Source organism: Notechis scutatus, chromosome 3 (assembly GCF_049901735.1).
Source record: "Notechis scutatus isolate UNSWTSFEM ecotype Mainland chromosome 3, rNotScu1.2, whole genome shotgun sequence".
NCBI classification, from domain to species: domain Eukaryota; kingdom Metazoa; phylum Chordata; class Lepidosauria; order Squamata; family Elapidae; genus Notechis; species Notechis scutatus.
The window spans coordinates 160,772,355-160,787,558 of NC_142011.1; the positions used below are offsets into that span (position 1 = coordinate 160,772,355).

A 15,204-nucleotide genomic window follows, 5' to 3' on the forward strand; every position below is an offset into this window, starting at 1 on the left:
AATTCAATATAGTTGTGGGTGATAACTTATTTTTAATTAGATCACAAATTCTTAATTTTCTGGAGAAGAAACAGCATTTGTAAATATTGCAAATAAAGTTTGATGCTATTCATGTATCACTGAACATCTAGCCATGTGTTTATATGCATATTCAGCTGGTTATGTGGAGCTACCTACATGCTTTAACATATAATTGCTACAAAGATATTAGAATACTGTATTTAAGCTCCTAAATCAGGAATATAAATGCAGGTATGGCATTAGTGTCTATATATGTGAACATGTACCAAAGATCTCATTCCCATCATATTTATCTGTAGGGGAGGGGGAAAGGGAGCAAGAGATACCAAATACATAATGATGTCTTCATTCAAATAATGTAACATTTACATAGCTAAATCATTTGTAGACTGCCTAACTTACACAAGGATTTGAAGCAGATTACGAGTAACAGTAGCCAATAAAAAGTAATGAATCTAGATAATCTAAGGCAGCCCTAAGACCATAGATGCCCATATGTTTTATATAACAGGAAAGTTTTCAAAGCTTTCTTAATAGGATGCATTCCTTACTCTGCAAGTAAAGTACAAGGGGCAAAGCTTTCTCTGAGAAGTGTTGTTGCCAAGTGCCTCTTTTTCCTTATCTCCTGTAGGCTGAGTACTTTTATCATGTGCTGCCACAGCCTTAGATTATAATCAGAAGTTTGCTTTTAAGCCAAAAAATATATAACCAACACCACCAGAGTAACACCACTGTAATGCTACCCTTGTTTAGCTGATAGGCTTCTGGTTATTAGATTAAACTTCCAAGCCATCTTAAAAGCAGCTCCAAGACCTGCGTAAACTGTCTTACAATGGAGTGTGCCAAAGGCATTGATTAACTTTTGCCAGGGAGTCCCAGTTCAGAAAGGTCTGAAATTAATGCAAAGACCTTCGTGGCCACAGTCTCTATCTAATGTTCCAGCAAGTGTCATGAATCCAGGACATTCAAAACATGGATTTGCTCCAATAGAGGAGCATGACCCTATTAAGAATCAAAATTGGAATTGGATTCAGGACAATGAAACATCAACGAAGAGTAAGTATCAAGTTTGAAGAGATTTAATTTAAGCTTGATTTGACCCATCTAGATGCCAGAATGATTCCATAGTTGATGGTATCAAAAGCCACCAACAAGTCTAAAACATCAGAAGGGACACTTTGCACCCTGGTCAAACAAAGGTCATTCATAAGGACAACCAATGCAATTTCCATCCCATGCCCAGGCCTGAATTACAACTGCAAGAAGTCAAGAAAATCTGTTTCTTTGGGATTCTTGTTGGATTCTAACTGCCTTCCTTAAAAAGGCAAGGTTAGAAATTAGTTAATAGTTGTTCTATGTGGTTGGGTTGAACACTGGCTTTAGGAGAAGGTATACCATTACTTCAAGATGACTAGAATTTCCCATTCCCTTAACAAAGCAGTGATCACTTCCCGAATGCAACCACAAACATGGATCCATGTTACAAGTGGCTAAACTCATGTTGCAAAGGGCCCAATACACATTAATTGAATCTGTTCAATTAAGATTACATCCGATCTTCTTGCAAGACATTGCCTTGGACTTCTTGACAGATCCTGTTGAAATGGAACTAAGCTTAGAGAAAGTGTGAAATACTGTATTTTAACTATAAAAAAAGTTGTAAATGTGGCTTCATGACACCAAGAGCATCTTCACTATTTTTCACCAAAAAGAATGGGTAGCCTTAAACACATGCAAGTCTGCAAATACGGTAAGAGCAGAGAAATTGCTGTCCTTATTGCTATGAAATACCTAGAGATAAAACTGTGATTGGTTAGGTTCATACTTTTTTTCCACCATCATTTTAGGTGTCTCTACATTTGTTTCATCTTCTGCAGTTCCTCTGCAGAACCAAGGAACTTGCTAGATCCTGCAAGGGAGGAGGGAAATTTGAAAACTTTCATTTGGCTTCCTCACCATTTTCATGTTTCAGAGATTAGTGGGACATACAACAAAGCTGATTGGAGAATTCCTCAAGCAATCCCCAAAAGCCCAAATAGATCTTGAGTGGATTATTTCAACATTTCTACAGAGATTAAACATAATGGTAAGATGCATGAAAACCAAAAAGTGCGCTGACCACAGCAAAGGAAAGTTGTCCATTTTCAGATCACACTGCTGTGCTCTGAGATAAAAAACAGATTTAACATGTGATCATCTGTGTGCATTTGGATGAAAATCTTATTTCCTACCATCATCATGAAGGCTAAAAAAATTATGTTCCACTTGAAAATGTATAAATATGTAGAAAATAAAATGTTTTTGTGTTTAATAATCCTTTGGGAGAGGGTCATCTTAAATTCAGTTTTCAGATAAATATGGATTTGCTATAAGACATTTTGGAAAAAGTATCTTAACCATATTAAAATAACCAATGGTTAATCAATAAGACAGTGAAATCACTTTGTTTTTAAATAAACAAGGAACTTGCATTTAAATGTTTTCTTGTTTAAGCAGAATTGTCTACAATCAGGAATACGCCATAAACTGTACTAAAGGAAATACATTAAGCTCTTATAGCACGTTTCATTGCAAGCCATTTATAATCAGTAGCAGCACAAATTTAAATCAAATTCTTTTTAAGTTTTTTTTTTAAAACAGTGTTGAAAGAACTGAATGTCTCCATATTACAATGCAATTTTTCTACCCTTTGAAACACTAGTTCAACAAAATACTCAGGGCAAATCAACTATTAAAGAAAATATTTTATTACATCATGAAAAAGTATAATCATTCAAATCCAAACTTGTTTTAAAATCTGAACCTTTTGAAGACAGCCCAATGGTATATTTTGTTCCACATGTGAATGATATGAATACTAATCTTATTACTAAATATTGCACAGTCTGAAAGAGACAAATAATGAAAACAAAACAAAATCACATGATCTTGGGAACCATCTCACATTATGAAAAGAAAAAACCTACTAAGAAACTTAAAATAAAAGGAGGGAGGTTTGCTTCTACAGTAGCTTTAAGTTTATAATTCTTGGAATGACTGGAATCCACTGAAGACCATAACAGGGATAGGAAGCTTCATTTCAGCAATCCCTTGTGCAAATAAGATTAATTAGAAGAAATAATGCAGTTAAATCCTTGATACCATTGAAACAATTGCCACATCTTTCTGTTATATCCCTGTTGGGGGAAGAGAAAATACGAAGAACAATTTATGCCATGAGTTTTGCCTGCAATTCCATCTCCGCTGCCTGTTTCAGTGCAACATCCACCAGGAGTTGAAATCCACTGAAGTCCTGATTGAGATCTGGGGGAGTTGGAGGAGGAGTGTTGAAAAGCCCACTTTGTGCATTCGAACTAGGTCCCAACTTATCCTCATGGAATAGGAGAGAGTTGTCTGTAAAGTTGGTAGGTGAAGCCCACTGAAGGTCATCTGTAGTCTGACCTGTACCAGAGGGCTGATTGAAATGGAAAGGGACATCTTTCAGTGCAGTTACGGTGGTATGACAAATTACTGAGGGACGAGCCAAAAGAGATCCTGGAGAAGAAGCATTACAAGTCTTGTTTGGTCTTGGGCTACCAGAGAGAAAGGAGCTCTCAATCAGGGGAATGCAGTTTTTTGAGCTGGAAAATTCCACTGGGTGGCCATCAATTACTTTGGTCCCTCTCCGTGAGATAGTAAATTGATTTGGGTCCTTTCCATCCTTCCTCAACATGTCAGGCAAAAGCCTGCGCCGTGCATTGATGAACCAGTTGCAGACCTGAGAATACAATGACATTTTCATTCTTACCTTCATTCAATTCCATTTATGTATTGCATGAAAGCAGTTAAGCTAAATGCCTGAATCCCTTCAAGCTAAATTTCTAAACCTGACCAGAAAAAAAAAAAAAGGCTGGCAAACAAGTTTTGACACACCCTAAAGAAAGTCTTTCCTGATCCGGCCAGCCCCTCCTCTCAGCAGAAAACTCGAAGATTGTAATGGGTAAAGACCTAAAATTGGTTTTAAGTCTGAATATATGTTATGAACAAAGAGTAATCTTGGAGTAATGAACAAAGAGTAATCTAATTCATTACACTTAAGTTAATTAACAACAGGAAAACATTTTCCTCTGAAACAGTAACTCCTCCCTAAAGGAGTTACTGATTTGCCTTGTTCAACTGACTATGTCAACAGGCAAAAGAGGGATTACCTCATCAAGTTTGCCCTTGTTTGAGTATCAAGCCAGTTTCCTGGGCAATAAAAGAAAGTCCAACAGTCCTTTTTTGTTTACTGTACAAGAACTGTTTCTCCTTACAAAGAAAATGTGTGGGATACCTACAAAGAAATAATACCAATTACTCTTGAGCCAACACGGCAAAACCAGATTTACAATAAAGCCTATGAAATAGGCTGAGCTGACACACTCCAAAAGCATAAATATACTCATAACCTGCTACAAGTTCTGCACACACAATGTATTTTTTTAAAATAAGTAACAGTCAATGGATTGGAAGAAAATTATGTTAAAAATCCCACAAACAAAATGAGTATTTAAAAATTCTCCTTTTGTGTTTTTATATCCTCCCTCCCTGTATGGTTTAAGATTAATAATAAAAGCCATTTTTATAAGCTTTCGAGTCTTGGAAAAGCTTCATATATTTAAATTCATACACCCAGATTATATCAAATACTGCTACAAATCTTATTTCAAATGTTAGAAAATGAAACTACATATATATTCACAAAGCAAGTAAAACTTATGTAGAGAATTATTACACACTCACCTCCTTTTCTACTTGTAGAAAGGAGCAAGCAACACTTAATTTACACACTCAGAATTGTATTTTTTTCACAATTTGGAATAGAAACCAATCATTTGCATTCTTAAGTAAATCTTAGTGCTGTCAATTAGACACGAACTGATTTCTAAATATGCAAAAAGAAGTATTTCAGTAAGAAAGGGCACTGAGTTTCAAGGGTACTGCATTTAGAAGATTTGGAAAAACTGAAATTCACATTCTTTCCATCAATGTTACTGCGTGAGCTTGCTTCATGTAAATCAGGATTTCTCATTAGGCTGGGAGCTTAAATTGTCCTAATAAAAAGCACTGAACATTTATACTTATTTTAGGCACTGAGCAAAAGGTTAGTCCTGGGTAAGCAGGCATCCAACCCACTTAGCCAATGAACTTTGTGGGTCTATAGCAAAACCCAGGCTGAAATAGCACCTTTGTCAATCAAATACCAAGACACTTTTTAAGTAAAGTGGAAGCTAATAGTCAATAGAACACTGCATAATAATACTGTGCTATGCCACCCAATGTCTATTAACTTAAAAGTAAAATATATAGTATTCAGCAGGTAAACAAACTTGTCATTATTGTCTTAAGCTTCATTAAAACATGCTTACATACCTGTAGTGTGGAAAGGTGCGTCTGTCTCGACAATAGTGCTTTCTCTTGTTCAGAAGGATAAGCATTGTAACGGTGCTCATACAGCCAGTCCCGAAGAATCTGCACCGATTCTTTGGGCAGGTTACCCCGTCTTCTCCTCTTGATTGAGCAGGCTGAAGAAGAGAGATCCAGGGGAACATCCATGCTGTCATCGTCTTCTGTCTCACTGCCTGATATTGCAGCAGCACCTATGATGCACATGAAAAGGTGTGATGGTATCTCTCCTAATTCTGCATTTCTCTATTCAAACACATTATCACCATCCTTTACAATAAAAATGTGGTAATATGCACCAATGAGGACTAGGTAGAAAGTCCTAGTATCTTTCATTCTGAAAATGTGAGCAACTCAGGTATCTGCCTGTATACATGCCATGATTTGCTTTATTTTGAGAACCACACCAATTATTGGCCAACAATGTGTATATTCATCTGGCTAATTTTCTTCCAAATTAATTCTACCACTTTTTACTAACTTAGAACAATTGTTCAGAGCTAATTCAGTCAGAACATTAAAGTGTGGTTATTTAATTAGCATTTGTTGAAAAATCAAATAGGCCAAACTAACTCAAAAAACTAAGTAATAAGCGGGGGTTTAAGTTATGATAACCCATCATTCACAGCCAGAATGAAACACCCAAGATGTCTGATCCCAATGTATTTTTTGTGGCACACAAACCACTCTCATTATTAATGCTATCTATGAGAATAAAAATAAACCCACAGAATGAAAAAATCAAAAACAAATTGGTACCATCAACTGTTTCCCATTCACAATTGACCTTTCTAAATTGCTACTCATCATCACATTGACTTTATATGAACATTCTAACATGAAATCATCCAAGAATAATACCTTGGTAATTAGACTTACTAAAATTAAAAGCTGGATATGAGACTTCATTCTAAACAACATTTTGCATGAAGTATCACAATATCTTTTACAAATAGAAATCTCAACCCTATTTCTACTTGCAAATTAGCATTTAGCACTAATACAGTGAGAAAAAAATATCATGAGAATGGTCAATTATGCCTCAGAATGATATCCACATTTCCTTCATCTTCTCACTGAAATCCTCAAGAAAAATAGTTTGTCTATATTAGAATGAAGGTTTTTTTCCCCCTCCAGCCTTTCTATACTTGCTACTATAAGTATCTATAGGTTCTCATTTAGCAACCACAATTGGGACCAGAAACTGTATCTCTAAGTGAGGTAGTTTCTAAGTGAGAACTCATATGACACAACTGTGCTGTCCTCTCTCCCACTCTCCAATCCTTTGAAATGGTAATCCCACCAGTGCTGGGGTAGCTGGCTTGAAACTGACAAGACAAGCTTCTGTTTTTGTTTGCCTCCTAATCACTTCCCAAGTTTTGGGAATGCTCAACCCTGATATGATTAGCAAGGAAGAAATTAATGTTTCCATTGATATATAATTTACATTCAATGAAGAAGGAATTACAAGAGAGTAAGCTGACACACAAAGGGGAATGCACATGGAAAGCAACATGCTGGCCTTGGCAACCATGGGCGCACTGCACAAATAGCCTGGTGTATTCCCCACTGTGTACCTTCTTTCTTTCTTTCTTGTATCGCTTCCTCTCCAATCTTTCCACTCTGCAATATTGAGAGAGAACCACAGGTCAGGCACAGGACAACACATAGTGACTATAATAAATGACTTCACTATGAAGTCATAAATGTGGACACTGGTGTAAAGTTTTTTCCCCCAGCACTATTGTAACTTTGGATGGATGTTGAATGAGGCCATTGGTAAGTGAGGACTATCTGTAGTTCAATTTCTCTTTGGTCATCTTTAACAGCGATAGCAGGTTTTATTGCAACAAGAACTCAGTATATTTTGGCATTGGATAAAAAGGGGAAATGATTATTACTTCTTATCATAACTCCACCTCCATGAACACAATAGATTTTCATCCTATATATTGGAAAATGGTTCAGTCTCTTGACAAAGGCTCATCAAGACCTGTTCTTTCCAATAGAATAACAGCAGAACAGCTCCTCTCTCTGAATACTGATCTAGTGACGTTATTTTCTCAAACTAGTAAATACAAGTATTACTAAAGGGTTTAATTAATTCAACCACCTCTTATGAGAAGGGCTTAATTGTTCTTCTTTTGTGCTGTCACCTTTTATTATTTCTTGTTCCAATGTACCACTGGAAATAACTATGTAATTTATCCCACAGTATGATTTGAAAACTAAGCAAAGTTGATCAAATTTGTTACAGAGCTGGCAACATTTTAAAATGGACCACATCGGACTGAGAATTGCAGATTAAAAATAAATAAATCGGGAAAAGTATTCCAATGCATCCCTAATGGAAAAAGCAGTTAGGCAATGAATTAGGTTGTTATCCCCTCCTTCGTTCCAAATCCTTTCCATTCTCCATTCCACTCACATGACCTAGACTGGAGCTACAATTAAAGGATTGGATATTGTTCCAGAAGCCACGTTCTGCACGCTTTCTCTGCTTTGCTTCTTCCAGCAATGGTCCTGTATCTTTTCAGAATGTCTGATGGTGAGGGATAACAATTGGGGCTTTCTCAAGCAGAAAATACATTGATGGGAAAACTGCGCTCATTGTTTATCGGTGGATACTTTTTCCCCAGCAACTTCCAGTGTTATTTATGAACATAAACTCTGGTAACCCAGTTTGTTATTATACCTTCTAAGAGATACTGTTCAATAAAAATAGAAACTTTTCAAGGTAAAGAAATGCATGTTATCTACCAACATAAGCATAACATATCATGCGCAGGGCTAAGAATGAGAATTCTGGTGTTCAATTGTATCAGAGCTCAAGATCTACTTGTGGTCATACTGTGTCATTAGTATGTCAGTAAACTAGGTGATTACAATACAATAGGTCAATGTTCTCCGAATTATAATAATAAAGCTAACTGTTGGGCCATCTAGCCTGAAGAGAACACAGAGATTAACATGTGTCCTGTAACAATAATGAACCACCAGTGGAGGAAAGTGGATGGGGACAAGGTGGAAAGCAAAGTGAAAGGCCTCAGGCACTTACTGTACATGTTGATGGATTTATTTTGCATTTTCAGATGTTTATCTAACATATTCAGAAGCGGGCTGTGGTAATGTTTACAAAACTTTCTTAACCATTGCTAACTTAAACCTAGTTTAATCAACTAATCAAAATTTCTGAGGTCAGACAGTGAACCTAGACACAAGATCTGGGTTCGTAGAGTGGTTAACCACTCTGTGATCCAATGCATCATGTGAGCATAATATACATGAAATCAAAGGTCTCTTTTCATTGTGTTTGATATAATTTACAATATGTTACACATTCATATAGTATCTTTCAATAAAAATTGAAAGTTTTGTAGCAAAGGTCTTCCCATGAATGGAACAAATGTTTAAAAAAGGGGGGGCATTATATCAGGGTTTGAACTACAGATAGTCCTCCACTTACAGTAGTTCACGGCACTGAAAAAAATGACTTAAGACAGTTTTTCAGTTACGACTGTTGGATCATCTCCATGATCATGTGATCAAAATTGGCAACTGGTTCATATTTGCTATGTGATCGTTTTTTTGCTACATTCTGACAAGCAAAGTCAATGGGGAAGCCAGATTCACTTTACAACCAGTTACAAGCTTAACAATTGCTAAGGTGATTAAGTGTTAAGTGATTCACTTAACAATTGTGGCAAGAAAGGTCATAAAATGGGACAGAACTCACTTAACGAATGTCTCATTTAGCATCAGAAATTTTGGGCACGTAAATCAAGGACTACCTGTATACAAGGCCAGATTTTCTTTTTTAATCAGCGCTCTACCAGCAATGAATAGCCTGGATTTCAGTCTGATAGTATCTATTTGCTAAAACTTTTGATAGTAGAATACAATCTAAAAGGGTAGCTTATGCCTTATAGAAGCATAGAAATGTGTCAACAGAATGGAAAATTCCTTTTAGAAACATCTTTGTACAGTGATACCAGATAGTTAATGATATTTAGAACTTATTGCTGTAGTAAGTTCCCTTCTCTCCGGATGCCTTTGTGACCTTCCTTTCCAATATATAATGGTCTGATTCCTGGGCCTTTAGTCATTGCTCTCACCATCAGTGCCCTTCATACATGGATAAAGAACAGGAATTCATTCAGAGATGTAATAAAAAAAAACAAGTCAACGGATGCTAGCATATTACACAAAATGTACACCTAAATGCTGAGAAAAGCAATCAAGCAATCCAACTATTTCAGCTAGCCAGAACAGAAGATTGCTTTAAAAAGCAAAGAAAAAAACAAACAAACTTGAAACTAAAAGATGTTCAAAGGCCAGAAAATGTATTCTGGTGCCTTCAAAACAAAATGTAAAAGCTGCTCTTCTCCTCACCCCCGTAAACATGAAAAAAGGTGAACCGGTAAAACTCCTGACAGTATAAATAAAAATTAAAGCAAGAACAAACCTGCAGTACTGAGTGCTCTTTGATCTGCTTACTTATTGTGACATGTTCCCTCTGCTCAGAGGTTAATGAGACAAAACAGGTTTGGACTCAACAGGAGAAAAATGCTATGCAACTTTTTTGGGTAGGTGGTGGTGGAATGGATAATAAGCAGATTTCAATAAAGGAGCATTAATTACCAGAAAAGAGACCCTGTATTTGTGCAGAAGCTGCAGTTACAGGAAACTACAGGGAGCATTAGATGCAAACTAGTCCAGTTGATTTTATTTTTATTAGAGCAAAGGCCATATTGGTGCTGCCATGGCAGTGTTTACATTGGAGCGTTTGTGCTGATTACTAACAAGGGAAAACCAAAGCTACCCTGTAATCAGTCTGTGCTCTGCATTTCCTGTTTTAACAAGGAACAGTTAAAAAGGTGGCCTGACTAGGCTGCCTGTCTCAGTGGATCACTACTACTTTGTTATTTGTTTCTTTACAGGATTCTTGCAGGGAGAAGTATTTGCACCCTTAATTTAACATAGATTACAATTTTAACGTGACTTACTTGGTCATAGTGGAACCAAAGCACCAATTTCAATTTAAAAAAAATTGCTTATTTTAAATTCATCTAAGTACCGAAAAATATTTAGCTAACAGAAATATTTAGTAATTTAACATTGTACTGCATACATTGAACTAACTTTAATGTTCAGTAGTTATTTGTTCTTCTAAAGACAATAGTTTTAACAATACTATTTGTCTAACAAAACAAACCCAAACCCAAACCCAGAGTTAAAATTTGCAGGTACATTATAAGGTCACTTTGTCCAAAGTTTATGGGCACAGTTGATTTTCATCTCATAGTGCAGGGCTCAGTTTGAAAAATCTCTTCTAAAGAACATGCACAGTATGACAGCTTGTCTAAATACACCTAAACAAGGATAAATACCTTTTATGTGTAAATTATTTACCTGTTTGCTTCTTTGTGGCCAAAAAGTTAACATGAAATTATTCTTTAAGCCATGCCCACATCTGTAAGCTATGCATGATAAGAGTATTAATTCCTTAATTTTTGCATAATAAGGAAATGACAAACCTACTTAAAATTTAACCTTATGAAATAATGGAACTGCTGTTCTAGGGGGAAGTATTACATGGGAAAGTGGTAGATATCAGCTGCTTTGATAAATTTACAAAATGCCTTATATCAAATAAGTTTGCTTTGCACCATAAGCAGTGTACAAAATGCTTTCTCCACAAATCTCTTTGTGTGTGAAACTCTTTATTAAGCTGTTTTGCAGAGCAGTTCAGTTATTTTTCAGAAAACACCTGCAGAATTTATAGATACAGGATTCAAATTCTTAATTTGAAAACCTTAAGATTCTACATATGTGGTATTGACTCTTTCAATATGCAAGAATGACAAAATTACAAAGAAAAATAGCAGACTTGAGACTGACACAAAATTAAGGATATGGATACAGTGCTAAGTTATTAACTGCTAAGGCAATAAATATTACTTGAAAAAAATAAGAACTTTCTTAGAACTGACTTTCTAATATTTACAAGCACATAATCCTTTCAAGTTCATTTTGGCCAGAAAGAAACAAGTTGTAGCATTCTACCTGTGAGCTTTACTGTAGAAAGCATGTGTATCTTTAACTTTTTAAAAGTTAGAGAAGGTAGTTTAGAGATTTGAATAGGAATATAGCTCTTCAAAAATCAACATGTTTTTCATTGCAGAATGAAATCTCACCATATTCTAAAATAGAAAACTTTTATCATCAGGCAAAAAAATTGCAGATGCATATGGTCCCAAGTTGTAGTGACAAAGGAAAAAGTTTTGGACGTGAGGTATGAGGAAATAAAATCCCAGAGATACACATAGTAATCATTATGCTAAAGCTTAGTCACATGTAACTCATTGTGTGCTTTCACAAAACAATGGTAATAGCAGATTTATCATAATTTGTGTAAGGATACATAGGTATACTGTACAGTTAATAGGTGTTTTAAGAACACTTTCAATGACATGATCAGTGAAATTTTAAGTCTACTAACTCATCTATCCCACCTTTAATATTTCTCAGACTACAGAAAGCTACACCAACAATAGAAAAAAATACATTCATATAAAATTGGAGTGTACAAATCTTCTTAGGTTATAGTACAAAAAAAATTCAGACTTCCAGACCACATGTATCATTAACTATCCAACTTTTGTTCTGATCTCCTTTATATTCCATGTACCTGAAAACTTTTCCTCATGCTCTTTTTGATCAACTCCTCCACTCCTTCCACCTTCTCTCATGCACTTAACGTGTTAACATTTTTATTAAACATTGTCTGGCCTGACAGAACAGGAAGCATGCTTAAAGTTGACAAGACAGGAGCTCCAGATTTTAAACACGCGTGCACAAAACACATTATCTCACATCCCACCCCTCCTCTTCCCAAAAATCTTGGAACAATGGATCCGCATGCAGGAAACCAGCTCACCATCACTGTTCAAATAGAGCACAGCAGCAGTTACAAAAACAACCCCTATACAAACTATCCAGTGTGGAATTTTTTGCTCAATAATGTAACAAATATTTTGTACAAAGTTCAAAAACAATTATATTTGTCTTTTAACTTCAGAGGTAGGCCGTGGTATTGTTGGAGCACATACTTTTACACACACAAAGTTGTACCTCTCACATATTTTACGGTGTGCTTACATTATTATTTAATGGTTCTAACTTGTTAGCTCACTTTCCTTTTTACATTTCCTAGTTACATGTCACTACACAAGATCAGCTGCATGGAAAAGAAGTTTTAGATACATTTCAAAAACAAAAAAAAATGATTTTCCAATGACCCACAAAGCCTAACTCCTTGTTAAAAACAGGAGTTACATTGTGTCTTTCCAATGAACTCCCTAACTCTAAGCCACTGACTTCTTTTTTCATAGTGTACATGTAGCTACTACTGTAACATAAACTACAGGTAGCATACACAGGTAAGAAACTCTAACTCGATGGGGCAAATTAGGAATAAACATGGACAAGACTGTGCTGCTCCATTCACAAAAAGAGTGATACCTTACAACAGAGGTCTCCAACCTTGGCAACTTTAAGACTTGTGGACTTCAACTCCCAGAATTCTCCAGCCAGCTGGCTGGAGAATTCTGGGAGTTGAAGTCCACAAGTCTTAAAGTTGCCAAGGTTGGAGACCTCTGCCTTACAAGATATTTCACCAGGTCCAGTTTTTTTTAAAGTGATTATCAGTTATCTCGTATAGCCCAGCCTTTCCTCTGACAATAACCTATAAACTTGCTTTTGTGCCTTCTTACAAAAAAATAAACGGCATTTTTTTTCCCCTTTTACACGTCCAGAGAGTCTCAGGCGTGGGAGATCCGCTCCCCGGGCATTCTTCACCGATTTTTGCAGAGGCTCCACCCCCGTCTCTCTGCCCCCTCCCTCTCCGACAAGCGCAAACAAAGAAACTCCTTCAAGCACGCTGTTGCTAGTCTAAGAATTTGTTTTCAGATGCTCGCAATATCGCGTGTTCAACAGCAAAACGAACCAGTAAAGGCGACAAAAAACAAAACAAAAAGCAGACTCGAGAAGAAAGAGCCGCGAGCGGGTCGGGGAGAAGAAAAAGAGTCGGAGAGGAAAACTTTTTGTTTCGGACACAAAACGGGCAGGAGACTTGGGGTTTGACAGGGCGCCAGCAGCTGAAGGGCTGGCAACCTTCAAACCGACTTCGCTGCGGTCGTGTTTTGTTTTGTTGTGTTTGTTAATGTCTGAACGGGGAAGCCCCCTCAACTGCTCCCCTCCTCCTCAACTTCGTGTTAACGCTGTACAAAGAAGGTCGGGGGGCGGCGGGGGGGGCTTTCTTTTTAAAAAAAAAGGGGGGGGAAGAAGTCCCAATTTCTTCCACAGCCTGTACTCGAGAGTTGCGCACTCTTCCGCCTGACAATTGTTTAGCAACGCCACGAGGTAGGCAGCGGGGGCTCCTTTTCACTTGGAAGTCAGAGAAGAGAAAGAGAGAAAACAGGACAAACTCTACTTACTTTTCTGAGCTTTCATTTCGGTGCCCTTCCCGCCTTCTCGTGGAAGATCCCCCTCCTTTTATTGCCAGGAAAAGAGAGAGAAAGTTTGGAAAAGGGGGAAGAAAAAAAAGAAGGGGAGGGGGGAGAAAAGAGCGGAGGAGAGAGGCGGCGGCTTCCAGCGGGGTCCTTTGCAAAGGCGGCGTCTGACGCTGCGGGACGGACGGGGCTGGCTGGTGCAGAAAGTAACTTGAGAGTAGCCCTCTCGCCGCTTCTTCCTTCTTTGTTCTTCAACTGGTGCTTTGGCACAAGCTGCTGCTGTTGCTGCCGCCTCCGCCACGAGGTGTGCCCTCCCCCACCTCCCGGCCCTGACTAAGCGGGAGAGGAGCCACAACTGCCCCTCCCCTCCTCTCCTGCAGGCTGGCCGGCTGGGTAACGGCTTTGGGGCGGGGGGGGGAGAGAGAGAAGAGGGCGAGTCTTGTCAAAATACCGGCGCTAAACTGAAAGAAGGTGGGGGGGAGAGCAGCTCTTCCCTAGACGCGGCGTAAACACATGGGCAGGCGAGGAGAGCCTCAGCGCTTGGCTTCATAATCTGTCCTTTTAAATTTAAAGGATCGCTAATTTAACAAAAACGGAAAAGTAGGCAAAGGGGAAGTCATGGGGGTGGGTGGGAGGGGATAATTTAAATTCTTCGGGCGCCGGGAGCTCTGCCCGAAACGGTGTAAATGCCGTTTGTAAAGTTTGCGTCAACAGCCTGCTTCGGCAATTTCCTCAGGTGGGGAGGGCTCCCGCTCCCCAAGCCCGTCTTCGGTTTGGTCAGCGTGGTAGGCCTCGGTGCAGGTCTTTCTTGGCTTATTACAATCAGGTTTCCATCCCAGGAGTCCTCGCAACGAGCCTGGCCCGCCAGAGAGAAGAGAGAGCCAAGTCGTCCCGTCCCGTCCTCCCCCCCGTTTTCGGCCGTGCACGTAGCAAGCCAGGTGGCTCAAATCTTGTTCCGCTTCCTCCGAGATCGCTGCAGCTCCTGCTCCGAATAACGCGTTGCTGGCTTGAGTAAACCCTTCAAACGCTTTCCGCCGAGTTTACGGGGGGAGGGGAGCGATTCCTATTTTAAAAAAAAAAAAACCTACCACCATCTCAGCCTGGATCCTACCCCAAATCTGCTTTAGAAGCTTCCCCCCCAGAATCTACATCACCGCGCTTTGGGATACATGCGATCTGCTAACTTAAAACGAGCCCAGCTACAAGATGAACCGTTGTGTTGGCTTAACTTGGGACAGGAGGTGTG

At 38.3% G+C, this 15,204-nt stretch overlaps 1 protein-coding gene across 3 annotated transcripts; it reads right to left on the reverse strand.

Annotated features, from left to right (window-relative positions):
• Window positions 1-2,750: 2,750 nt before the first annotated feature.
• TGIF1 (TGFB induced factor homeobox 1) lies at window positions 2,751-15,204 on the reverse strand. Of its 3 annotated transcripts, none has more exons than XM_087961604.1 (3): window positions 13,944-15,204; window positions 5,413-5,639; window positions 2,751-3,778 (listed from the first exon to the last, which is right to left on the reverse strand). In XM_087961604.1, the coding sequence occupies exons 1-3, from the start codon at window positions 13,957-13,959 to the stop codon at window positions 3,230-3,232; spliced, it is 792 nt and encodes a 263-aa protein (XP_087817730.1). In that variant the 5' UTR covers window positions 13,960-15,204; the 3' UTR covers window positions 2,751-3,229. The 3 variants fall into 3 exon arrangements, with proteins under 3 accessions (XP_087817730.1, XP_026527671.1, XP_087817731.1); XM_026671886.2 differs by lacking the exon at window positions 13,944-15,204 and adding an exon at window positions 12,137-12,407; XM_087961605.1 differs by lacking the exon at window positions 13,944-15,204 and adding an exon at window positions 6,948-7,073.

Excerpts from the sequence above, each read along its gene's own strand:
- TGIF1 (XM_026671886.2), bottom strand. The coding sequence starts at position 12,197 with ATGAGAGAAGGTGGAAGGAGTGGAGGAGTTGATCAAAAAGAGCATGAG. Across the intron at positions 5,640-12,136 it reads GCATGAGGAAAAGTTTTCAG|GTGCTGCTGCAATATCAGGC; the intron begins GTACATGGAATA and ends TGTGCATCATAG. Across the intron at positions 3,779-5,412 it reads CGCACCTTTCCACACTACAG|GTCTGCAACTGGTTCATCAA; the intron begins GTATGTAAGCAT and ends TTGTATTCTCAG.